Genomic DNA, 26,656 nt, shown 5'->3' with positions numbered 1-26,656 from the left:
CTCTGGAACAGACAGCCTGGAAAACGTGTTAAAATGGCTCCACCTGGTGGTTGCACTGGGGTACTACAACACTAAAGTGGGACTCGGTAAACACTTCAGTGTTCCATCTAAGACCAAATAAGTTGGTACAGTAAGGAAAATAAAATAAAAATGTACTTTAACTTTAAATTTTCACAGACAGTATGAACCTAAGGCAATTCATGTTGTGTTCTTTTATGTTAACTTCATGTAATTTGTTAATATACATCAATTTATTCACTTCAGGCCTGCAGTGGATTCAGAAAAAAGTTGGTAAAGCAGCACGTTGGTGCTGGCAAGGAGGTGAAGGGGAAAAAAGAGAGGGGTTTAGACAAATGTGTCAACAAGTAAATGCATTGATGAGTTCCATGAAAGGCTGAGTCTCTGCTGAGCAAAGATGGGCAGAGGACTTTCACTTTGCCATTAAATGTATGTGAAAAAGCTAAATATTTTAATAAACTGCAAAAACTCAAAATCTTAACAAGAATATTTGTCTTATTTCTAGTTAAAATGTCTCATTTTTATTTAAAAAAAATCTCATTACACTTAAAACAAGACTCATCACTGGAAAAAACAACAATTTTCACCTTTTTCAAGTATATTTTCACTTAAAATAAGTAGAAAAATCTGCCAGTGGAACAAGATTTTTTTGCTTGTAATGAGAAGATAAATCTTGTCCCACTGGCAGATTTTTCTACTTATTTCAAGTGAAAATTAACTTGAAACAGGTGAAAATTGTCAAATAAGTTATTTTTCTGGTAATGACTCTTGTTTTAAGTGTAATGAAATTTTTTGACTAAAAATGAGACATTTTAACTAGAAATAAGACAAATATTCCTGGTAAGATTGTGAGTTTTTGCAGTGTATAATTCCTCATAGAAAGATTGGAATCTACTTTCAATCTCAATCTACTTTTTAATTCATTGATATTTGCACGTGAACTTCATAAGAAAAAAAAACATTGAATATCTTGGGTTCATGCAGTCTGCAAAAAGAAAAAAGTCAAGATAATCTAATAATCACCTTTTTAGTAAGTTTTGCATATTGCATATCTCTGATTTTCTGATTTGCTATTGGAAATTCCCTTTTCAGTAGTTCAGTAATCGCAAAATATTTCATGATAAAATAACCAAAGCATAATGTTAGCCCTTTCTAACTTGCTGCCTGCATTGGAAGTGTGATCTTATCATATTACACCAATCTATATCTGCGACTCTGACACCATAGGTCTTATAGTTGCCCAAAGAAGAGAATTGTCCGAATCCTTTTCAATTCACTTTGATTCTTCATCTATAGTGAGACAATATAATTTTTTTAAAGCATGATCTAAATGCATGCTGTTAATTATAATTTTCTCTATATAAAAAATACTTTCTGGAAAGATAATGCCAGATAAGATAGGAAACATTTCTGAGGTTGATATGACATAACACGTTGAACGCTTTAGAGAATGAAACTTGCATACAGGACTGTCTCAGAAAATTAGAATATTGTGATAAAGTTCTTTATTTTCTGTAATGCAATTAAAAAAAACTAAAATGTCATACATTCTGGATTCATTACAAATCAACTGAAATATTGCAAGCCTTTTATTATTTTAATATTGCTGATTATGGTTTACAGTTTAAGATTAAGATTCCCAGAATATTCTAATTTTTTGGAGATAGGATATTTGAGTTTTCTTAAGCTGTAAGCCATGATCAGCAATATTAAAATAATAAAAGGCTTGCAATATTTCAGTTGATTTGTAATGAATCCAGAATGTATGACGTTTTTGCATTACAGAAAATAAAGGACTTTATCACAATATTCAAATTTTCTGAGACAGTCCTGTATAAAAAATACTTTCTGGAAAGATAATGCCAGATAAGATAGGAAACATTTCTGAGGTTGATATGACAAAACACGTTGAAGGCTTTAGAGAATGAAACTTGCATATATTTTAACATCTGAGTCTCAGTTAGCAGCTATTCAAAAACTTAAACCTCCAGGATGATAAAGTGTTTCAGAGAAATTCAGAGACAGATGTCTTACACCCAAAACTTTGTGTGATGTGGTGGGAATGTGGAGTCCACGTCCACGTACGTCAGTACCTTCCTCCAGAATTTGACCTCCTCCTTAAAAAAAACCTTTAGAAATGATATTCCAGTTGTGGAAATTATCTTTTTCTACCCATTGAAACAAAACTTTAAGTCAAAAGTGAAAGTTTCACTATTTTTTTTTTATTTTATTCGATTTCAGGGTTTTCAACAAGTCACTTTTAGGCGAAGAGGATAGAAATTTAGTAATATTACATGTTTAGTGTTACAGAAAAGAAGGAAAATCACGTCAGGACAGGACCTAAATAAGGAACTATGTGTACACGCTTGTTACACAAGAAAAAAAAAAGGGGGGGGGGGTAAAAGTGTGGCCATGACGGACCGTGACGATGGGGAAAAGGGGAGATATCACATAGATACATATACTCATCCCACTGTTTTATAAAGATAGACCCGATTCATTCCCTCCCAACCCATACAATACTAACCATGATAAAAGAAGTGATACTTGGAGTAAAAAACAGCAAATAATATATAATAAAATATAATACTAATTGTACAGTACACTCGTTATTTGTTGTCCTTTTCAATCCTGAACACATTAACAGCTTGAGTCGTGTTTCCGCTCCACCCATGCCTGTTAGAAAAAACCTTTTATAAAAAAAAAAGAAAAAAGTAGTGTACATTTTTTTTCTTTTTTAAAAACAGTCATAAACACCTGTTTGTCTTTACTTTTCTTTCCCAGCATATAAACTAACATGGCGTTCTGACACACAAATAAAACCTATTTTTTTATGAGCTACTTAGTGTCAAGGTAAGGGTTTCCTTCTACCTTAAAGAATAATTTATTTCCAGGGCAACTCTTATCTCAATAATGAAACTAAATGAATCCGTTTGTCCACCGGGGTTACAAATAGACACAGAACAGGAGACGAGGACTACACTGATTAGCTGTAAATAATGTGAACTTGAGGAAAATAAACTGGTCCTTGAGGCATCTCGCCCAAGAATACGCATCCACTCCTCATCGATGCTAAAACACTGCTAATTGGAAATTAAATAAGAGATGCTACTAAAACCGTGTCTTATATTCTTTAGTTTTGGGGGAAGAGGAGAATTTGGGGCCTTTTAAGCCCACATTAGTTTAGCATTGCCCCTATGCTGTACTATACAGGCGTGGCATACAGGTTTACCCAAAAACTAGAATATAGAACAAGAATATTTGTCATTTCTAGGTAAAATGTCTCATTTTTAGTCAAACAAAAACTCATTACACTTAAAACAAGACTCATCACTGGAAAAAAACAACAATTTTCACCTGTTTCAAGTAGATCTTCACTTAAAATAAGTAGAAAAATCTGCCAGTGGAACAAGATTTTTTTGCTTGTAATGAGAAGATAAATCTTGTTCCACTGGCAGATTTTTCTACTTATTTCAAGTGAAAATTTACTTGAAACAGGTGAAAATTGTCAAATAACAAGTTATTTTTCTGGTAATGACTCTTGATTTAAGTGTAATTACATTTTTTGACTTAAAATGAGACATTAAAAAAAAAACAGTTATTTTTCTTTCTTAAACCTTTAATAAGTATTACCAAAAAAAAAACTTATTTAACAATTTTCAAGTAAATTTTCACTTGAAATAAGTAGAAAAATCTGCCAGTGGAACAATATTTTTTTGCTTGTAATGAGAAGATAAATCTTGTTCCACTGGCAGATTTTTCTACTTATTTCAAGTGAAAATGTATTTGAAACAGGTGAAAATTGTAAAAAAAAAACAGTTATTTTTCTTTCTTAAACCTTTAATAAGTATCACCAAAAAAAAAACTTATTTAACAATTTTCAAATAAATTTTCACTTGAAATAAGTAGAAAAATCTGCCAGTAGAACAAGATTTATCTTCTCATTACAAGCAAAAAAATCTTGTTCCACTGGCAGATTTTTCTACTTATTTCAAGGGAAAATCTACTTGAAACAGGTGAAAATTGTTTTTTTTTCTTGTTTTAAGTGTAATGAGATTTTTTTTTAACTAAAAATGAGACATTTTAACTAGAAATAAGACAAATATTCTTGAGTTTTTGCAGTGGGCGCATGGGGATGATACACTAGTCATACTAAACCCCCCCTCCCCTTTTTTTTTTCTTTTTTAAATTTGTTAAAAACTTGCTAGCTCTTGATCACTTGCTTCTTCGATTAATAAAAATAAACATCAAAAAACAATCTAGCCTAGAAAACTGTGTTTACGGACTGTAATCGCTAAGAACGGCCGGTCTGTCGGGCTGGATCGCCGCGGCAACCGTCGGCTGGAGCGGTGAATGTTCGCTATCCGACGGGTCGTGAGTCAGCGGCGACCGCGGCTTCTTGGCTGCCCCCCAGCTCCGTTCCGCCGCCGCGATGGCACCGGCGGCGGCCGCCCGCCGACAGGAGAACTTGTGTCGGCTCAGGAGCAGCGGGTTCCAGAAGCGGTGGTGGCATTTGTGGCACTGGAAGGCGGCTTTTCTCAGGTGCTGGCCCCGGTGTTTCAGGGCCTTGTGCAGCGTCGCGGTGCGTCGGCCGCACACCTGGCACAGGAGGCGCGCCACGCGCCCGGAGTTCCTGGGGGGGTGCCTGACGGCGTGGTGCACCAGCAGCGAGCCCTGCTTGGCGTACGTGGTGCTGCGGCAGATGGGGCAAGGGAAGCGCTTGATCGGCACCTCCATGGAGGTGAGGCCCGTGACTCTGACGGCGCCGCCGCTCCACGACTTCACCTTCATCACGCAGCCCTTGATCCGCAGCTGCGCCAGCAGCTTCTTCTTGTTGATCTGCACCGCCAGTTTGCCCCGTTTCCTCCGGATAAGCAGCAGCTTCCGGCGCGTGTCTTCGCTCAGCGGGACGCCCACCAGCTTCCCGTCTCTCATGATGCTGTGGATGACCACGCGCCTTTTTTTCTTCCTATGCTTTCTTGTCTGTCCATGTCGCTTTTGGAAGTTTTTTGGACGATAGTGAAAAGGGTGCTGGAGCTGCTGCTCTGGCTGCTGTTCTTGCTGCTGCTGCTGTGGTTGTTGTTGCTGCTGCTGCTGCGGCTGCTGCTGTTGCTGTTGTTGGTGTTGCTGCTGCTGCTGCTGCTGCTCAGAGACTCCCTGCTGCAGGTGGCTTGATCCGCTGTAGTTGGAACCTGAACCGGAATCAAAAAAGAGCGTTGAGTATCCAGACGGCTGCGACTGGTTCGCGCGCTGACCGTTGCGGTCGATGCCGTGCTGAGACAACTTGTGGCGCACTAAGCTGTTGGAGTAGGCGAAAGCTTTGCTACATACTTCACACCGGAAGGATTTCTCCAGCCCCACCCCGCCGCCGTGGACAGTCTGTTGGTGCGCCGTGAGGTGGAAATAGTGGCGGAACGACTTCCAGCACACCGTGCAGGTGTAAAGCCTCTGAGACGGGGTGCCGGACGTCGGGGACTTCTCCTCCTGGGAGCACGACGAGAAGAAGTCGGAGTTGGCCACCTGGCTGATGGCGGCGGCCGCGCCCTTTATCCTCCTGCCCTGGTTGTCGATCTCGCCTCTCCGGTGCAGCTTGCCGTGCCGCACCAGGCTCTGTGCGTAGGCGAACATCTTCCCGCAGAGGTTGCATTTGTAGTTCTTTTGACCGGAGTGAACGGTCAGATGCTTAGTGAGGTGGAAAGGCTCGCGGAACATTTTGCCGCACACCTCGCAGGCGTGCGGCTTCTCGCCCGTGTGGACGCGGTTGTGCCGCCGCAGCGTCTCCGCCCGCCGGAAGCGCTTGCCGCAGATCTGGCAGCCGTACGGCCGGTCCGAGCCGTCCCCCGGCGGGGCCGGGCTCCTCCGCCGCCGGACGATGCTGTTGGGGTCCCTTTTCTCCCGGGGTTTCCGGGGCCTCCTGGGCTTGGCGTTGGGCTGGCTGGGGTGCGTTAGGGGCATGGTGGAACCGTTGAGGCTGGACGTGGACGACGGCCCGCCCATGTTACCAAACCCCAACCCCCCCAACAGCCCTCCGATGATATCCCTCCTTTCTCCTTCCCTGCTCTCCGTGTTGATGTCGCAGGAGGCCGCGGCGGCGGCGGCGATGGCCGACATGGCGCTGCTGGTGACCTCGTCCTCCGAATCGTCCAACAGGGAGGACAGAGGGAGGTGCGGCTGCTGCTGCTGCGGCGGCGGCTGCTGCTGCTGCTGCTGCTGTTGGTGATGCTGATGGTGCTGCTGCTGACTTTGGGGATGGGGGTGAAGAGTTGGAGCTAACGGGGCCTTCCGCAGAGTTTGGCTAGCCATCTCGTTGGCCAAAGTCCCCTCCGCGGTGAACATAGACGAAGGCTGCGGCCGCCTGTAGTCGTCGACGCTGCTGTTGTACGGCGGCTGATTCTGGTAGCGATTTCTGGAATAATCCGTCGCGTACTTGTCGCTTGCCATCCCCGTCCCGTCGTTTGAGATCCCTACGCCGTTAGCGCTGCTTCCCATTTTGCTGCTGCTGGGGTTGGAGGACGCGTTGGCCGCGCCGCCGGCCCGGTTCTTGGAGCTGCGCGGCGGTTTGCCGCAGGCACCCGACGCGGCGTGGTTGAGGAGAGAGGTGCTCTCGCGGAAACAGCGGCCGCAGGCCGGGCAGCGGAAGGGCTTCTCGTCGTGGATCTTTTCGTGTCTCGTGAGCGACTCTCGGCGGTTGAAGGACTTTTGGCAGATGCTGCAGACGAAGGGGCGATTTTCCGAGTGGGTGACGCTGTGTTGGATGAGGTGGCCTCTCTTTTTGAATCTCTTCCCGCACTCGCCGCAGCAGAATATTCTCTCCGGGCTGGGAGAATTACAGTCCGACTTTCTGCTTTGGCTTTCCGGCGTCAGGCCGTGGCTGCGGAGATGCCGCCGCAGGCTGGACAGGTGAGTGAAGGTTTTACCACATTCGCCGCAGTGGTAAAGGGGCTCTGGTTCCGGTTGTGAGGACGAGCTATTGTTGTGACTCTCTTGGGATTTGGGCAATTGCTGGTTGCCGTTGGCTACCAGCACGGAAGTGGAATTGGAGGAGGCGGGGGCAGACGACGATGAGGAGACGGTGGACGATGACTGGGAGGAAGACGAAAGAAGAGAGGAGTGCCCTGACTCGCTCAGGGCCCCCGCCCCGGATCCCGCGCCCACCAGGCCCGAGGACGAGCTCTGGCTGTGTCCGCTGGAGCTGCTGCTGTGGCTGGTGTGACTGCTACTGTCCGTTTTCCTCTGCGGCAGATACCCCGCCATCGCCTTCTTTCTCCTGCTGCCGCCGCTCGTCCCCGACGTAGACGAGCTGTCTCCGGACTTCGACGCGTCCTCTTTCGATATGGACAGGTGCAGAGGCAGGGGGAGGGGCAGGCCCGCCTCCTGCTGCATTAACGAAGCGATCTGGTTGGAGGAAAGCACTGGAATGCCTTGGAAATCAAAGCCGCCCAGCGGGGCGGGCTGAGGCGCCGGGTGGAGCGGGTGCGGGTGGTGAGCGTGGCTGTGCGGGTGCGATAAGGCGTGAGAGGTTAGCTGCTGTTGCTGCTGCTGCTGCTGCGGCGTGGAGTGGCCGTGGGAGGAGTGGAGGGCGGAGGGCGGGGCCAGCGCCGAGTTGGAGTCCGCGGCGCCCTGGCTGAGGCCCAGGCCCAGGTGATTGTGAGTGCCTTGCTGCACGAGGAACTGCTCCAGGCTGCTGTTGGTGGGCACGCCGGACAGGAAGTACTGGTTGGCGGCGAGCATGCAGCTGAACTGCTGGTGGAGGCTGCGCGGGTCCGACTGGCCCACTAAAGGGACCGCGGTGCTGCCGGAGACGTTGTTGGAGGCCGAGGAAGAGGTGGAGGGCGATGGCGAGGAGGAGGAAGGGCCGGGGGAAGGCTGGGGCACGGCGAGGCCCGGGTGCAGCGGCGGAGGCGGGGGCGCGGACGTGACCCCTATGACCCCGGCGCTGCCTCCGCTGCCGCCGCCGCCGAAGTCAAAGCGGCCCATCCCCGAGTGCAGCTGCTCCTGAGCCAGCGCCGCCTCCGCCGGGTGAAAAGGCCGCAGGAACTGCGGGTATCCCGACGCGGAACTGCCGCTGCTGCTGCTCATCTTGCTCGACTTCCTGGAGCTGTGGCTGGAGGACGACGACTGGCTCTGGTGGGAGATGGATGGCGGGGCACTGATTTTGGCAAATAACGAGGAGGAATCGGCGAAGGCGTTGCTCCGGGAGCTCTGCAGGGAGCCCAGTCCCAGGCCGGACAGGAGGCTCCCCGAGCCGTCGGAGGAGGGCTGGTGCTGCTGCTGCAGCTGCTGCTGGTGCTGCAGCTGCACCTGCTGCTGGTGGCTCAACTGTCTCTCCAGGCCAAGCCCTTTGAACTGGTGGGCCTGGTGTCCACTTAGCATCTCCAAAATGTCCATGGGGTACTTGCTGAACTGGAACATCTTCCAATGTGGCAAAGTATCCAGAGGGCAGAGCCACCCTGGGTACGTAACTATGTAGAAACGGGTACTAGAAACAGAAGAGAGCCCTTATCAACCCGGGAGGGTTTGATCTTTAGGTAAGTCTTGATGCGGATTCCACTCCAAATGTCCAATAAGTCAGTGCGGTTGAAAAAAAATTGCAGCTTTGCTTTTCTCACTTAAATCTACCACTAATGCACTTGAACTTCATTTGGGAGCAAAGCCTTCAAGTGCTTCTGTGGAAAATTATAAAAAAATGGGTCATAAATAGGAAATATACTAAATTAAACTAAAAAAAAAAAGACAACAGTCTGTAGTGTTTCTTTAAAACGTCCCATAATCGTCAGCCGATGTTTAAAATCCATTCAAAGTGGAGCGTGTTCGTTAATCCAAAGGTGGGCGGGCCATTGTTTCAACGGCATTCCTTCCAGTCATGGAGCTCTTTGTGAAGTCTGAGGAAAAGAAGAGGAAAAAAAAAGAGATTAAGTCACAATTATGTCATTAGTGACTTGATACTTTTCAGGTAAACTAAAAGGAAACAATATATTGTTTTTCTTGCCTTTAATTCACAACAGGAAACACTATAAATCTACACAAAATATACCTAATACAATTGTACATAAAATTGGTAAGTAAACAATTGTCATGGACAAAAAACACAGAATACAACATAAACGTGATACATATTAAATATATTGCAATTAAATTTTAAATGTACAGTAAAGCTGGGCATACACTGTGCGATATTTTAAATCGTTTGAGTCAGTCCCATCTCAAACTGCACGACTAGATCGCTGAGCTCAAAAGTTCAGAGCCCACGATTTATGGTCTCACACTGTACGACCCGTCTGCTCACACTATACGTTCATAATCCTCCCGTCAGACTTCTGTTACTGGAACTCGGTTTTGGGGCAGGGGTGAGCTGTGTCCACCCAAACGTGCGTCCTGCCCACCCGATCAAAGGTTATGGGGATCCTTTATTTTTTATATACCGTATTTTCTGGACTATAAGCCGCTACTTTTTTCATAGGTTTTGAACCATGCAGCTTATACAAAGGTGCGGCTATTCTGTGGATTTTTCTTCCACCGCTAGGGGGAGTGCTAACTGGAATTAGAATAAAAACTAAGAAAAAATAAATGCAAAGAAGAATACACTACTTCTTCTTTAGCAGATAGAAGTAGAAGCTGATTTCAAACAGATAAATAAATACTGGTTATTTTCTCTTGGTTCTGTCCCGTTTTAATCAGCAAAGTTCATGCCGTGTTAAAAGACACTGTTAGGAAAGGATCTATTTAGGTACAAACATGTACATCATTTACAGTTCAAAATGGTTCTTTACATGTAGTAAATATCTAATCTAACAACATAAATATCTGCGGCTTGCATATCTTTTTTTCTAAATAGAGCGGATGCGGCTTATATACGGGTGTGGCTTATATATCTTTTTTTTATTGTTTTTTTAAAAATAGAGCTGATGCGACTTATATACAGGTGCGGCTTATAATCCAGAAAATACGGTATATATATATATATATATATATATATATATATATACAAATTTAAAAAAAATCCCCAAATATCTGTACCGTTTCTGATTGGGTGGGCACTGCACATCATTTTTAGACACAACAATGAACACATACCGCAAAAGTTGTGTCTCGGCGCAGGGACCCAGCGTCCCAGTAAAATGAGCACAACAGAGAAGTTCAGAACAGCACACAGAGCACACACTGAAGGCTGATTTATGGTTCCGCGTTACACCAACGCAGAGCCTACGGCGTAGGGTACGCGGTGACGCGCCCCGTACGCTGCGTTGGTGTAACGCGGAACCATAAATCAGCCTTTAGCAATTTGTGCCGTTCTGTGTGGCGATAAATGAAAAAAGATTAGACAACGCCGAGATTGGACAAGGAATTGGCAGACGTGGGAAATGCAGTCTTTTTTTCTGCTATTAAAACATGATTTGTAATGTGAATTTGCAACACTTTAAACTACAAAAAATAGTTTTTGACGTGACATCAGAGATTGCGCATGCTCTCTGTGAAAGGATGAGGCAAATCGGGTCGTAGCACGACCAGGATTTCAAACACGTTTGATTTTCTTGCGAGTACACGATTTGTGATCGAAATCTGGCCCGATCCAAAAAATAGTCGCACGTGTGGAAAAACGGTTCAAAACGAGCCGATAATCGCACATTCTCTGCCCGGCTTAATGCAAGCTGGCCTGTCTCATCATCTGTCCTGCTGGGACAAATGATCTGGAATAGAAAGAAAAGTATTTCCCGCCCTTGAAATCAGGAATCAGAGTTTAACTTCTGTAGCAAAATTATTCCAGTAGAAGTCTGGAGTCAACAAAGGCACATGTGATATTTATTCTACATGGATTTATTTTTTCTTCATTTTGCTTTCTATCACCACCCAGCTGGAACTCAGTGACCCTCGTGCCTCATCCTGTAAAGCTCATCAGTTGTTTTCCTACCAAATCTCAATCATGGACGTTTTATTACCACATTCTACTTTCATTGAAGATTGAGAAAAACCACGTTTTAGTTGAAAAATCAATAAAACAATTCTCAACACAAGTTACAAAGGCCTTCATTCACAAATGATCTAGACCAGGGGTCGGCAACCCGCGGCTCTAGAGCCGCATGCGGCTCTTTAGCGCCCCCCTAGTGGCTCCTTGAGCTTTTTCAAAAATGTTTGACTTTTTTTTTTTCCTTTTTTCTTCTCTTTTTTTTTCCTATTTTTTCTTTTTTTTTCTTCTTTTTTCCTTTTTTTTCTTTTTTCCTCTTTTTTTTTCCTTTTTACTTTCTTTTTTAATCTCGACATTTTGACTTTTTTCTCGAAATTTTGACTTTTTTCTCGACATTTCGACTTTTTTTTCGAAATTGTACTTCAACATTAATCTCAACATTTAGACTTTTTTTCTCAAAATTTTGACTTTTTTCGTCGACATTTCAAATTTTTTCTCAACATTTCACCTTTTTTCACAAAATTTTGACTATTTCCTCGACATTTCGACTGTTTTCTCAACAGTTTTTTCTCAAGATTGTACTTCAGCATTAATCTTGACATTTTGACTTTTTTTCTCGACATTTCGACTTTTTTCTTGACATTTAGACTTTTCTCGAAGTGCATAATGAAAATGCATGCAGCATGTGTTGCCTTCATTCTAAGGCTTATACAAGACTTTTCATGTTTTGCGGCTCCAGACATATTTGTGTTTTGTGTTTTTGGTCCAGTATGGCTCTTTCAACATTTTGGGTTGCCGACCCCTGATCTAGACACAAAAACCAATCAATATACTTTCAACTCCGTTTACAGAAGCACAAACGCAACAGAGGCACAGAGAAAACAGACAATAAAAACAACATTTGACAAGGAAATTAAAAGGGGAATCCAGATAACCAAACTGAAAACCGGATGTCCACCTAATGAACTAACATCCGGAAAGTCAAGTACAAAGATCCGGCCCCCAGTCCTTCAGCATAAACGTTTGTGTCAAATGACACACTTCACCACTACAGCTCAAATGACTGGATTGGATCAGAGCTTTATCTGGCGGCTGGTGTTCTCAGTTTCTTTCATGCCACAATAATAAAACCACAGACAGGTGAGATGAATAAAATCTGATCCTCTTGGGTTCCAGGGTGCATATGGATTTACACATTCCAGCTAGACATAGTAGCAGATCACTCTCACTCTCTCTACCTCAGCTTCTTCCAGCTAGACGATGCTCGGGGAGTTCCTGGAAGAACATGACAGAGAGCCCAAAGTATTTGACTGAGCATCTGCAAAATGAGTCAGACATCCTGACTCAGAGATGCCCCGGAGAATTTACTGCCAACGTCCAGGTGCTCGACACCAAAGACCAGTCTTCAAGATCCAGTATCCAAAAAAGAAAAAAGAAAAAAAGTCGGTCTGACGGAAACAAGAGAGCAAAAGCTGTTGAGAACCAACATTCAAGCTCAACACTCGTGACTTCCTGTTACGTCCACTGCAAAAACTCAAAATCTTACCGGGAATATTTGTCTTATTTCTAGTTAAAATGTATAATTTTTAGTCAAACAAATCTCATTACCCTAAAAAGAAGAGTCATTACCAGAACAATAACTTATTTGACAATTTCCACCTGTTTCAGATAAATTTTCACTTGAAATAAGTAGAAAAATCTGCCAGTGGAACAAGATTTATCTTCTCATTACAAGACAAGAAATCTTGTTCCACTGGCAGATTTTTCTACTTATTTTAAGTGAAAATCTACTTGAAACAGGTGAAAATTGTTGTTTTTTCCATTGACGAGTCTTGTTTTAAGCGTAATGAGATTTTTTTGACTAAAAATGAGACATTTTAACTAGAAATAAGACAAATATTCTTGTTAAGATTTTGAAAAACTCAAAATCGTAAGAATATTTGTCTTATTTCTAGTTAAAATATCTAATTTCTAGTCAAAAAATCTCATTACACTTAAAAAAAAAGAGTCATTACCAGAAAAATAACTTGTTATTTGACAATTTTCACCTGTTTCAAGTAAATTTTCACTTGAAATAAGTAGGAAAATCTGCCAGTGGGACAAGATTTATCTTCTCATTACAAGCAAAAAAATCTTGTTTTTTCCAGTGATGAGTCTTGTTTTAAGTGTAATGAGATTTTTTTGACTAAAAATGAGACATTTTAACTAAAAATGAGACATTTTAACTACAAATAAGACAAATATTCCTGGTAAGATTTTGAGTTTTTGCAGTGTTTCCATTGCCCCTAGACTTGCCCGAAATCAAAATAAAATAATCCTGTAATAGAAACGGCTCTAAATTGAAAACAAACAAAAAAAAATCCTAAATAGTGATTCGATAACCCACTTTATGGAAAAAAATATAATGGAAACTCTTTCTACGAATTTCCGCCTCTCTGGAAGCGTGTGACATATGTGACATAGCCAGTAAATCTGCATGCTTTAATGTGCTTTAACACTAAATCATTATGCATTACATAAGGGCTTTAGCTCTGCATAATCATCTGCTGCCTTCATTATCTGACATCTAAACAGCGGTAGTGGCAATTGCAACAATTTGTCAAAGACTAAAGATTATTTTCAGTAATCCTCTTTTTGTTGATATTTTCTTTTTTGTTGTTTTGAAGGGAAGTTTCGCAGGACGACACACAGAGTTACGCTTATTTTAAAAAACACCCTTCAATGCAAACACAGACTCCCTGCAGCACAACTTCTATCACAAATTCCAACATTCGATTTTCTTTTGTGCAAAAGTGTACTGGGAAAGCAACTAATAACAGTTCATACCCCCAATAAAATAATCAGACTGGAAGTATAACCACACCAATGTAGATCTCTACATGGAGTTAGGGCTGTTCGATTAATCGATTTTAAATCGTAATCGCGATTATGTAATTAGAACGATGTTAAAACGTGAAACTCGTAAAATCGATTTTTCACTTTTTTTTTTTTTTACCTTGTCTGCACACATATTAATGATTGATACCATATTAATGATTGATGGAAATACCTCTCAATACCTGCGACAAGTGCCCCATCGGAGAGGCTCTTTAGTGTAGGAGGGGTCGTTGGAACATGCCACCGGGCATCCCTCAAGACAGATGCGGTAGACCGGCTCGTGTTCCTTGCAAAAAACTTGCAAATGTGAATAGCAAATGTAATGACTGACATTACACACCTCTACCTCCTTCATGGGTTGCATTATTATTTAGCATGCAAAGACCCAGTTTAGTTTAATTAGAAAATGTCTTGTTTTATTTAATTGGAAATATAACTTACTGTATGTTTGCAAGTGCTGATTTGCTGATTTTTTTTTTCAGAGATAAAACTTTATATTTTATTATATTTTTTAAAACCTTTTTTCAACTTATTTTACAGGGTTTTGCACTTTATTCATTCATTTTTGGTTTAATAAGAGCAAAGTTTGCACTTAAAGCCCAACGGGGCAAATGTTCAATAAAAAAACAGCATATTTGAAATCATTTCTTTGCCTTTTGTCAATTCACAAAATAATCGTAATCAAAAATCGGATTTTGAGAGAAAAAAAATCAAGATTTTATTTTTGGGCAAAATCGAACAGCCCTACATGGAGTAGTAGAATAATGATGTTTAACCATGAAAGACTGATGTTTTTCAGGCCGAAATGCAAAACTTAATTCATAAAATTTAATTTCTGCTCATGTAACGGACAAATGTGAGACGTCATCCCTCCTCAAAAAAGCATTTTTTTTTGCAAAAAAAACCTGATATGCCATATGAAAACTAAATGACAAACAAAAATGAAATAAATTCAAAGAATAAAGATGCCATCAAATATCCACATGCCTTTATTTCTTGCTTTTAAAGAAGAGACTTTCTTTATTTGCAGCACCAATAACCAAAGAGAGGAGGAATAAAAGCTACCAAACGATCACTTTAGTTTCTCCAATTAAAAGTCACTAAAGTAGATATGGTCAAAATGTTGATATAATATAGATGTATATTTTATATGACTTGAGTCAAATGGTCAATTTTAACTTGGTGTTTTAACACGTATGATACAACAATTACTCCACACAGAGGTTTCAGAGAGGGGTCAAGTTAAGGTTAGATAGTATGAGATGAGCAGAAAGAGACTCAAGTGCACGTCTCTATGGACTCGGAGACGAGAGGAGAGCAAACATCTTTATGAAGACCAAAAACTTAATCTAAAACAACATTAAAAGCACCACTACCAGTAACTTGTCCATTGTTCAGAATCCGTGCACAAACAAAACATTTCAGCCTAAAATAATTCATTCTATCAATTCAACTATCACCATTCCAACCACAATTTAAAGAAAACCTTTTTTCTTTTTGATAACGAGAAACTTTGGGAAAATTTGGGTCAGTAAAAAAAACAAACAAAAAGAAACAACACAAGGAGGTTAAATAGCTCTAAATTTTAAACTTAAAATCAACAACACAGCTATAATACACACACACACCTACAATGCTATATTGAAAATAATACATTAATATTCCATGTAGTTTTCTTGGGAAGAAACCTTGTTTATATTAAGCATGGCTTACAAAAATAAAAAAAAGTATCCTTCACTGCAAAAACTCAAAATTTTAACAAGAATATTTGTCTTATTTCTAGTTAAAATGTCTCATTTTTAGTAAAAAAAAAATCTCATTACACTTACAACAAGACTCATATCCAGCACTTTTTAATCCTCATATTGTACATTTCTGTTTATACATTTTATTTTATTCTATCTCTTATTTTATCTCCATATATTTGTTTGCTTTTATATTTTTATTTTTACTGTATAGTGTATTGCACCAATCACCACAACAAATTCCTTGTGTGTGTTAACAAACTTGGCAATAAACCCCCTTTCTGATTCTGATCACTGGAAAAAACAACAATTTTCACCTGTTTCAAGTAGATTTTCACTTAAAATAAGTAGAAAAATCTGGCAGTGGAACAAGATTTTTTTGCTTATAATGAGAAGATAAATCTTGTCTCACTGGCAGATTTTTCTACTTATTTCAAGTGAACGTTTACTTGAAAACAGGTGAAAATTGTCAAATAACAAGTTATTTTTCTGGTAATGACTCTTGTTTTAAGTGTAATGACATTTTTTGACTAAAAATGAGACATTTTAACTAGAAATAAGACAAATATTCCTGGCAAGATTTTGAGTTTTTTGCCGTGTTCAGGTGCAACATGCTTCATTAACGTTATCAGTCCAGTCAAACAGAAAAAATTAATTCCGATCACATTTCCACCAGTAGATATACTGAAGCTTAGAAACCAAACGTAATTTTTGTACTTCCATCTGTACGTTAATGTCCACATATGTGAGTTTGCGTCACAGAGGCAGCAGCCGAAGCAGAGAAGGCCGGACCTCCTTTTCCCCGGCCGCCTCCTCCAGCTCTTCCAAGGAAACACCAAGACAAGACAGCCGAGCATCTCCTGGATCTGCCCCGGGGGCTGTAAACATGCCCGGAATACCTCCCCGGGGACGTGTTGGGGGCAACTAACTTGAAGCAAGAACCCTCTCAGTGTGGGGGAGCAGAGACTCCAACAAGCACCTCTCAAACGCTGACGCATCTCATACCCGTAGCCAGCCTTTGTTGGGGAATGAGCTCATTTCACACACTTTCCTTCATCATCCCTTTCTTTTGGTTGATAAACACAGTTTGTGACCATATAGTCCATGTTCCAGACCAGATATCAGAACCACTCAAGGTGACAAACTAGCTTATAATGTTTGAAAAGATCCATGTCTGTAGTAGGAATGGGTGATATTTTACCGTTCACGATAAACTGTCAAAAAAATTCCCCACGGTAAGAATTTGTATCTCACGGTAAAAACGATAAATTGAGGAAATGAGAAAGAAAGAAAGAAATGAGCCTGAAAGAAAGAAAGAAATGAGTGTGAAAGAAAGAAAGAAAGAAAGAAAGAAAGAAAGAAAGAAAGAAAGAAAGAAAGAAAGAAAGAAAGAAAGAAAGAAAGAAAGAAAGAAAGAAAGAAAGAAAGAAAGAAAGAAAGAAAGAAATGAGCCAGAAGAAAGAAATGAGCCAGAAAGAAAGAAAGAAATGAGCCAGAAAGAAAGAAAGAAAGAAAGAAATGAGCCAGAAAGAAAGAAAGAAATGAGCCAGAAAGAAAGAAAGAAAGAAAGAAAGAAATGAGCCAGAAAGAAAGAAAGAAAGAAAGAAAGAAATGAGTCTGAAAGAAAGAAAGAAAGAAATGAGTCTGAAAGAAAGAAAGAAAGAAAAAAAGAAAGAAAGAAAGAAATGAGCCAGAAAAAAAAGGAAAGAAAGAAAGAAAGAAAGAAAGAAATGAGCCAGAAAGAAAGAAAGAAAGAAAGAAAGAAATGAGCCAGAAAGAAAGAAAGAAATGAGTCTGAAAGAAAGAAAGAAAGAAAGAAAGAAAGAAAGAAAGAAAGAAAGAAAGAAAGAAAGAAAGAAAGAAAGAAAGAAAGAAAGAAAGAAAGAAAGAAAGAAAGAAAGAAAGAAAGAAATGAGCCAGAAAGAAAGAAAGAAAGAAAGAAATGAGTCTGAAAGAAAGAAAGAAAGAAAGAAATGAGCCAGAAAGAAAGAAAGAAAGAAAGAAATGAGCCAGAAAGAAAGAAAGAAATGAGCCAGAAAGAAAGAAAGAAAGAAAGAAAGAAAGAAAGAAATGAGTCTGAAAGAAAGAAAGAAAGAAAGAAAGAAAGAAAGAAATGAGTCTGAAAGAAAGAAAGAAAGAAATGAGTCTGAAAGAAAGAAAGAAAGAAAGAAAGAAAGAAAGAAAGAAAGAAAGAAAGGAGCCAGAAAGAAAGAAAGAAAGAAATGAGCCAGAAAGAAAGAAAGAAAGAAAGAAATGAGTCTGAAAGAAAAAGAAAGAAAGAAATGAGTCTGAAAGAAAGAAAGAAAGAAAAAAAGAAAGAAAGAAAGAAAGAAATATTCCCGTTGATGACACTTTTTGTATTGGTATTTTTTTATCGTTATCGGGATAAATGCCAGAAATTATCGTGATACATTTTTTTGTCCATACCGCCCATCCCTAGTCTGTAGATGATATTTTGGTATGATAACCTTCCTGAGTGGCAGCTGGATCATAGTTATCAGCTCATGAAGTTACCACCCCTTCAGAAAACTACTTTATAGATGCTTGTTTATAAAACAAATCTGGTTCCTTATCTCATTGTTATGTCCTTTATGTCGTGTATTTGCAGATAAAGACCAGTTTGTGACATTAGTGGCTGTTATAGTTTCATAGGAGCCTAATGATGCTCTTCTAGTTTAAGGCTCACAATGACCTGTAACAATGATATAGTACGGGTATATTATACATTTCCTGAATCCTTATGGTCCTGTGAGTATTCCAGTTTTTGTATTTTGTGTCTCTGTTGTTCCTAGATGACACAGGGCTAAAAGATAGTATATCATTTAGGCGAAGATTGTGTAAAAATGTGTGTTGTTTATAGTTTAAAGAGCTGCAGTGACCTCTATGTTGGTCAGAAAGATTCACATCTTAGCTTGAATGAAAGCTTAAAGGGTCCCCTTTAAAATGATACCAAAGACAATATAGTGAAACATTGACAGATTTCCTGTACATGAGTCTAAACCAGGATATGCAGCAGCTTCTAAAATGTAATTTTCTGAAGGGGGTGGGTAACTTCATGAACTGATAACTATGATCCAGCTGCCACTCAGGAAGGTTATCATACCAAAATAGAATCACGTTTTGTCACCTTGAGTGGTGCTGACCAGTGAAATGTTGGGCTCTGGGCCCTGGACTAATAGTCTGGGGTCTGGACATAGATCTGGCCGACAAAAACATGCAAAAGATAATTCTGCACTTAGAATAGAACTCTAGACTGTGATAAACAGATACATGTCCCACAACACACCTTGATTGAGTTACCTGCACATCTGGTCACTGCATGGCAGTTCCTCAAATTATGCAGACAAAACATTTATAAAGAAAAAGAAACAATAATGATGAGGGAAACCAATTTAAGGATAGATGGGAAGCAAAAACACATTTCTGCCTTTTGGAAACAAGCCAGTACTTTTTAGTTGCCTGAGAACAGATTTTGTCCATCACATTTCTGCCACAACTTTGCATTACTGTCTTTTTATTAATAGCTAAACACAGGTGCAATTTTTTAATTCAATTAAAGGGGGAGGGCTTTATAACCAGCACTTTGACACAAACCATAATGCCAATGTGGGGATGAAACACAGTCTGAAAATCAGAATCATGTTTATTTGGCCAAGTCAGGTCAAACAAGACAGGGAATTTGACTCGGTTATTTTCACTCACTGTACAGTAAATAGACAAATGACAGCTCTTATTTACATATTTACAATAAAAAAAAGTTAAAGGTGCAGCAGTATGAGGTAGACATGGTTATTGAAAGGTGCATTGTTACTAAAAAAAAATCGATTTTCTGATTCAATCGATTCTCATATTTATTCCTAAAAATCGATTTGTTAAAGATCGATTTTTTTTTTTTTTTTTTCCATCATTACATTCTTGCCTGGTGAACTTTAATCCCAGTAGTCCCAGTAGTTTTGAAAACTCCTAAACTAAATTAACTTTTCTTTAGAGAAAATGCTGGACATTTCAGCTTAAATTTCTAAATGTTATATTAGTTCAATGAAGTTCATATTATCTATATTTACTAGAGCTTGTTTGGTTTCTCTGTTATCGGACACGGTTTGTCATGAAATAAACAAATGGATAAATGGATATTAAATGGATAAAATAAATGGATATTGAAATGCCTATTTGAGTTATTTATTTATTAGTTATTTCACAATAATTATTGTGAAATTATTATTTCACTAGTTATTTTACAGTCATATAATCCAGGCAACACTAACCCAAATCAATATTGAATCGAATCGAATCAAATGGTGATAATCGATTCTTAATCTTAAAAATGGGAATTGAATCGATTCTTGACATTTGAATCGATACCCAGCTCTAATTGTTACAGCATATGATTGTGGTTATTATTATTATTATTATTATTATTATTATTATTATTACTAATGCACAGTGATTGATTTCTCTATGAGAGACACTATGAGTGATGAGATTCAGAGCAACAGTTTGGGGGAAGAAACTGTCTCTGTGTCTGGAGGTTTTGGCGTACAGTGCTCTGTCACTTTTCTAAACTATATATTTTATATGATCTTTTATAATAATAATATTAATAATAAAACAAGTTGCAGGGTTCCTACACATTTTTTATAAGGTCAAATTCAAGCACTTTTCAAGCACTTTCAAGGGTCACTTTCAAAATCTTTAAGCACCTCAATCGCTGGGGTAAAATATCTACAGTAGGGCTGTTCGATTAATCGATTTTAAATCGTAATCGCGATTATGTAATTAGAACGATGTTAAAATGTGAAAATCGTAAAATCGATTTTTCACTTTTTTTTTTTTTTTTTTTTTTTTTACCTTGTCTGCACACATATTAATGATTGATACCATATTAATGATTGATGGAAATACCTCTTGATACCTGCGACAAGTGCCCCATCGGAGAGGCTCTTTAGTGTAGGAGGGGGCGTTGGAATATGCCACCGGGTAGACCGGCTCGTGTTCCTTGATTTCTTTTTTCAGAGATAAAACTTTATATTTTATTATATTTTTTTTAACTTTTTTTCAACTTATTTTACAGAGTTTTGCACTTTATTCATTCCTTTTTGGTTTAATAAGAGCAAAGTTTGCACTTAAAGTCCAATGGGGCAAATGTTCAATAAAAAAACAGCATATTTGAAATCATTTCTTTGCCTTTTGTCAATTCACAAAATAATCGTAATCGAAAATCGGATTTTGAGAGAAAAAAAATCGAGATTTAATTTTTGGGCAAAATCGAACAGCCCTAATCTACAGGAATATATATACACTCATAATTATTTTTTCTGCTTCTTATCACAATTATGTACATTGTATCGTGCTGTAAACATCTAGTTATGTTTCATCTTACTGATTTTATTTCTCCTTGTAATAACTAAACTATACAGTCTGATCCCAATTTTGTTAAAGACACAGAGTTATAATTTCAAGCACTTTAACTAAAATTCAAACACTTTTCAGGCCTTGAAAACACAACATTGAAATTCAAGCACTTTCAAAGATTTCAAGCACCCGTAGGAATCCTGTATTATTGCACAGTGATTGATTACTCTATGAGAGACACTGAGTTCATCAGAGCAACAGCTTGGGGGAAGAAACTGTCTCTGTGTCTGGAGGTTTTGGCGTATAGTGCTCTGTCTGTAAACTATATATTTTATTAGGGCTGGGCGATATGGCAAAAAAAGTGATCACGATTTTTTTTCCCATATTGAACGATCTCGATTTTTAATCACGATTTTTTTTAAATCAGAAGATCCCCCCCTCCAGAGATTAGTTTTTTTTTATTAACAAATAAAGCCAATAGCATGTTTTAACAAGAATCCAGAATGCTACCAGTGGTACCCACCGAAAAAACTAGGGATGCACCAAAATGAAAATTTGAGGCCGAAACTGAAGCGGAATAAAATTTAAAGACTTGGCTGAATACTGAGTACTGAATAGCCTACGGAATGCGGTTGTTCACAGTTTTTCATTTATTTTGCCATTTTTTTCACAATTGCATAGATAAAATTGCAATGACATTATTAAAAACAAAAACAGTAAACTAATATGAGTTGAGCCACTGTCAAGCAGCTGGCGATGCGGTTGCTTAAATTGACCAACAGGTGGCGCTCTAACATCACTGTTTGTTTACTGTGCGTGACTCTGACGCTGGTTGGTAATTAAGGAGTTAAAACTCAATCGCCACTTACAGGACTCAGTAGCCAGCAGAAACGGCAGTTTTATTACATTTATTAACTGTAGTACCGCTATTATGAGAGGTTATTTCTCACAGTATTAGCCTAAAGGGACTTAAGGCTGATTTATGGTCCCGCGTTACACCTACGGCGTCATCTGGTGAGCTCTGCTTGTTGCCTCCGCGCTCCGACACATTCACTCCGCTGAGCGCGCACACACGCACACACGCACGCACACGCACGCACACACACACCCATGTCGGGGCCGCGGAGTTTCTGAAGTCGGCGGTGATCAGAGTAATTTGTGGTACAAGCAGAGCGAATCACAACTTTAATGAGTGCGGTTCGAATACACAATACATCCATCACGAAGGGCATTTTGTGAATCCATCACACCCTCCTCCTGTACGCTCGGAAGAAGTTGTCCGGCGAAATAAATAAATAAATAACCGCTAACCGTGAGTCCCGGTCGGCTCGAAGCTAAGCTAACGCTAGCCTGCGGTTGTTGTTGTCTTGTAGTTTTATTCTCTCTGGTCACGCTTGCTCCCACCAGTGCAGGGGAGGCAGATGTGACTACTTTAATGCCTATGGTCATGCAACTTGCCGCGGCATGTCATGCATGATCAATTAATGCAGACAGCGCGGTGCCAGGAAAGCGGGTTGTGATTGGTTGTCGTGCACTTTGCTGCAGCATGTTTTGCACGTGATCGAGAAAGTAGACCCACAGCTGATCACCGTGATCGAACTTAATTTGATCGCGATCACAAATCGAGATCGTATAATCGCCCAGCCCTATATTTTATATGATCTTTTCTAATAAGAATAATACAACAAGCTGAAGCACGTTAAGAGAAAAAACAGTTGCTCAGGAAACCAAACTCATCTGAAATGCAGATCAACACTAGTTTTTTGTGTTTGTTTTTAGCAAAAACATGCGAGCTACTGCTCAAATGCGTGCAAACTTAAAATGACAGGTGGTTGACATAAATGACCTCTAGATCCACAGATTTAAAGTGAATTATCTCCGTGAGAGATGCGCTGAAAACAAACAAACATCTGGAGTCACGAGTGCGTGATGTTGTGCGTCTCACCTGCTAATCCACAGGTCCGGATGGACCGGGGGGGAAACACTTCACCATGTGACCAGAACACTGGAGACTTCAGCTCCACAATCTAAGAGAAATGAAAAGGTGATCAGATCAGATCAGGATGATCGATCAGCCACATCAACACAACACTGACTGATCACAATTTGATTTGATTTTGTACACGTAAAAAAACAACAATTCAAGAGAAGATAAGAAAACAAAACAAAGAATTTCATACTTTAACACTTGATATCTTAATTTACATGTGCAAAAAGGAGTAGGAAGAAGTGTACATTTATTTAATCCTACCCCCATTCACTAATCATTTAACCCGTAATTATACTCACACACTTACCTATACATACATACATACACATACAGTAGTTGAGTATTCCTATATATTTGTACACACATACCCATATAAATACTTATTTACACTATACTGTCCCTATTAACTGCTAAATCTGCTCTATAGCTATGTATATATCCACTTACACGCGTATTCACATATACACATGTATATATATATACATACACATAGTATATACACATGTATACGTGTGAGTGAGTGTGTGTATATATATATATATATATATATATATATATATATATATATATATATATATAATGTGTGTGTGAATACGCGTGTAAGTGGATATATACATAGCTATAGAGCAGATTTAGCAGTTAATAGGGACAGTATAGTGTAAATAAGTATATTTATATAAATATTTATATGGGCATGTGTGTACAAATATATAGAAATATTCAACTATGTGTATGTATGTATAGGTATGTGTGTGAGTATAATTACAGTATATAATAATAATAATAATAATAATAATAATAATAATAATAGTTATTTAGCAGTGTGAGTACAGTGTGTGAGTATTTATAAATACGGGTTAAATGATTAGTGAATGAGGGTAGGATTAAATAAATTTACACTTCTTCCTACTCCTTTTTTGCACATGTAAATTAAGATATCAAGTGTTAAAGGATGAAATTCTTTGTTTTGTTTTCTTAAACTTCTCTGTAAGTGTTGTTTTTTTTACGTGTACAAAAATAAAATAAATCAAATCAAAATCAAATATATACATACAGGACTGTCTCAGAAAATTTGAATATTGTGATAAAGTTCTTTATTTTCTGTAATGCAATTAAAAAAACAAAAATGTCATACATTCTGGATTCATTACAAATCAACTGAAATATTGCAAGCCTTTTATTATTTTAATATTGCTGATTATGGCTTACAGTTTAAGATTAATTTTTTGAGATAGGATATTTGAGTTTTCTTAAGCTGTAAGCCATGATCAGCAATATTGAAATAATAAAAGGCTTGCAATATTTCAGTTGATTTGTAATGAATCCAGAATGTATGACATTTTTGCATTACAGGAAAAAAAAGGGCTTTATCACAATATTCTAATTTTCTAAGACAATCCTGTACACACACTGCAAAAAACTCAAAATCTTACCATGAATATTTGTCTTATTTCTAGTTAAAATGTCTCATTTTTAGTCAAAAAAAATCTAATTACACTTAAAACAAGAGTCATTACCAGAAAAATAACTTGTTATTTGACAATTTTCACCTGTTTCAAGTAAATTTTCACTTGAAATAAGTAGAAAAATCTGCCAGTGGAACAAGATTTATCTTCTTATTACAAGCAAAACAATCTTGTTCCACTGGCAGATTTTTCTACTTATTCTAAGTGAAAATCTACTTGAAACAGGTGAAAATTGTTGTTTTTTCCAGTGATGAGTAAAAATTAGACATTTTAATTAGAAATAAGACAAATATTCTTGTTAAGATTTTGAGTTTTTTAAGTACTGCCAGAAACCTTTTTTTTTTTTGTGCACTGCAAAAACTCAACATCTTACCAGGAATATTTGTCTTATTTCTCGTTAAAATGTCTCATTTTTAGTCAAAAAAATCTCATTACACTTAAAACAAGAGTCATTACCAGAAAATTAACTTGTTATTTGACAATTTTCAATGTTTCAAGTAGATTTTCACTTGAAGTAAGTAGAAAAATAAGAAATAAGAAAAATCTGCCAGTGGAACAAGATTTATCTTCTCATTACAAGCAAAAAAATCTTGTTCCACTGGCAGATTTTTCTACTTATTTTAAGTGAAAATCTACTTGAAACAGGTGAAAATTGTTGTTTTTTCAAGTGATGAGTCTTGTTTTAAGTGTAATGAGATTTTTTTCTACTTATTTTAAGTGAAAATCATTACAGAAATTAAAGGAATTTATCACAATATTCTAATCATCTGAGACAGTCCTGTACACACACTGCAAAAACTCAAAATCTTACCAGGAATATTTGTCTTATTTCTAGTTAAAATGTCTAATTTTTAGTCAAAAAATCTCATTACACTTAAAACAAGAGTCATTACCAGAAAAATAACAACATAACATAATAATAATAATAACAATTTAACAATAATAATAATTTATTATCATGTTAATAATAATAATAATAATAATAATAATAATAATAATAATAATAATAATAACATAATATATTTCAAGTACATTTTCACTTGAAATAAGTAGAAAAATCTGCCAGTGGGACAAGATTTATCTTCTCATTACAAGCAAAACAATCTTGTTCCACTGGCAGATTTTTCTACTTATTCTAAGTGAAAATCTACTTGAAACAGGTGAAAATTGTTGTTTTTTCCAGTCATGAGTCTTGTTTTAAGTGCAATTTGATTTTTTTCTACTTATTTTAAGTGAAAATCATTACAGAAAATAAAGGACTGTATCACAATATTCTAATTTTCTGAGACAGTCCTGCGCGCGCGCGCACACACACACACACACACACACACACACACACACACACACACACACACACACACACACACACACACACACACACACACACACACATAACTATAATGTTACTAAACTGCTCAAATCCCTGCTCTAAAACCACATTAACGGCCTGAAACGTGCTGCTTTGTTCCCTTCCCTCTCATTTCCTGTCTAAACCAGTCCCTAAACCACTAAAATCACATTTAAATGCAGTATTGTAGGAGCTACACCATGCTACCTAGCCGCACTAGCTCCTCCAGCAGAACTGCTGCTGTTGTTCAGCTTCACCTCCACTCCCCGCCGGGGCTGCAGCCCCGCACACACGGTCCCGGGGCGGGGAGCCCGCCTGGTCCTGGTCCTGGTCCCGGTGCTGGTCCTGCTGTCAGCGGGGCCTGGTCCTAGCAGGAGGTTGCTGGTTCCACTCCCTAAACCCTGCTCACGGGCAGCCCGGTCCCCCCACAGAGCCCCGAGCCTGCACGTCCCGGTGCTGGTCCCGGTGCTCGCCCCGGTGCACGTTTCGGCCCGGGTTCTGCCCGCTTTGTTGTGTTTCCGTCGCGGTTCTTCTCTCTCCGTCCTCCCGTCCTCCTCCTCCCGGTCCCGGTCTGGAGCTGCTGCCCCTCAAAGCGTGATTTATGGTTCCGCGTTAAAGCGACGCAGAGCCTACGCCGTAGGGTACGGCGTAGGTTCTGCGTCGATTTAACGCAGGACTATAAATCAGCCCCTAACACGGTTTTTGTTTCAATAAACCTTTATTGACAACGATCACAATAGACAGTGTAACGATCACAACGTAGAACAAAAACAATCTCATTACAGTTGGAAAAAAACAACAATTTTGATTTGATTTGATTTTTTTTATTTTTGTACATGTAAAAAAAAGAAACAACACTTTTAAGAAAGTTTAAGAAAACAAAACAACAAAACAAAGAATTTCATCCTTTAAAACTTGCTATCCTGATTTACATGTGCCAAAAAAGGAGTAGGAAGA

The 26,656-nt window shown here is 39.1% G+C and overlaps 1 protein-coding gene across 2 annotated transcripts; it reads right to left on the bottom strand.

Moving 5' to 3' along the window:
• Positions 1-3,944: 3,944 nt before the first annotated feature.
• LOC133460748 (uncharacterized) lies at positions 3,945-26,274 on the bottom strand. 2 transcript variants are annotated; one of them, XM_061741495.1, is made up of 4 exons: positions 25,957-26,274; positions 22,841-22,922; positions 5,350-8,900; positions 4,809-5,210 (listed from the first exon to the last, which is right to left on the bottom strand). In XM_061741495.1, exons 3-4 carry the CDS (start codon positions 8,428-8,430, stop codon positions 4,950-4,952), a joined length of 3,342 nt encoding a protein of 1,113 aa, XP_061597479.1. In that variant the 5' UTR covers positions 8,431-8,900; positions 22,841-22,922; positions 25,957-26,274; the 3' UTR covers positions 4,809-4,949. The 2 variants fall into 2 exon arrangements, with proteins under 2 accessions (XP_061597478.1, XP_061597479.1); XM_061741494.1 differs by having other exon boundaries at positions 3,945-8,900.
• Positions 26,275-26,656: the final 382 nt, after the last annotated feature.

The sequence above is a fragment of the Cololabis saira genome, chromosome 15, assembly GCF_033807715.1.
Source record: "Cololabis saira isolate AMF1-May2022 chromosome 15, fColSai1.1, whole genome shotgun sequence".
NCBI classification, from domain to species: Eukaryota; Metazoa; Chordata; class Actinopteri; order Beloniformes; family Belonidae; genus Cololabis; species Cololabis saira.
This window is presented reverse-complemented; position numbering and strand designations above follow the sequence as displayed.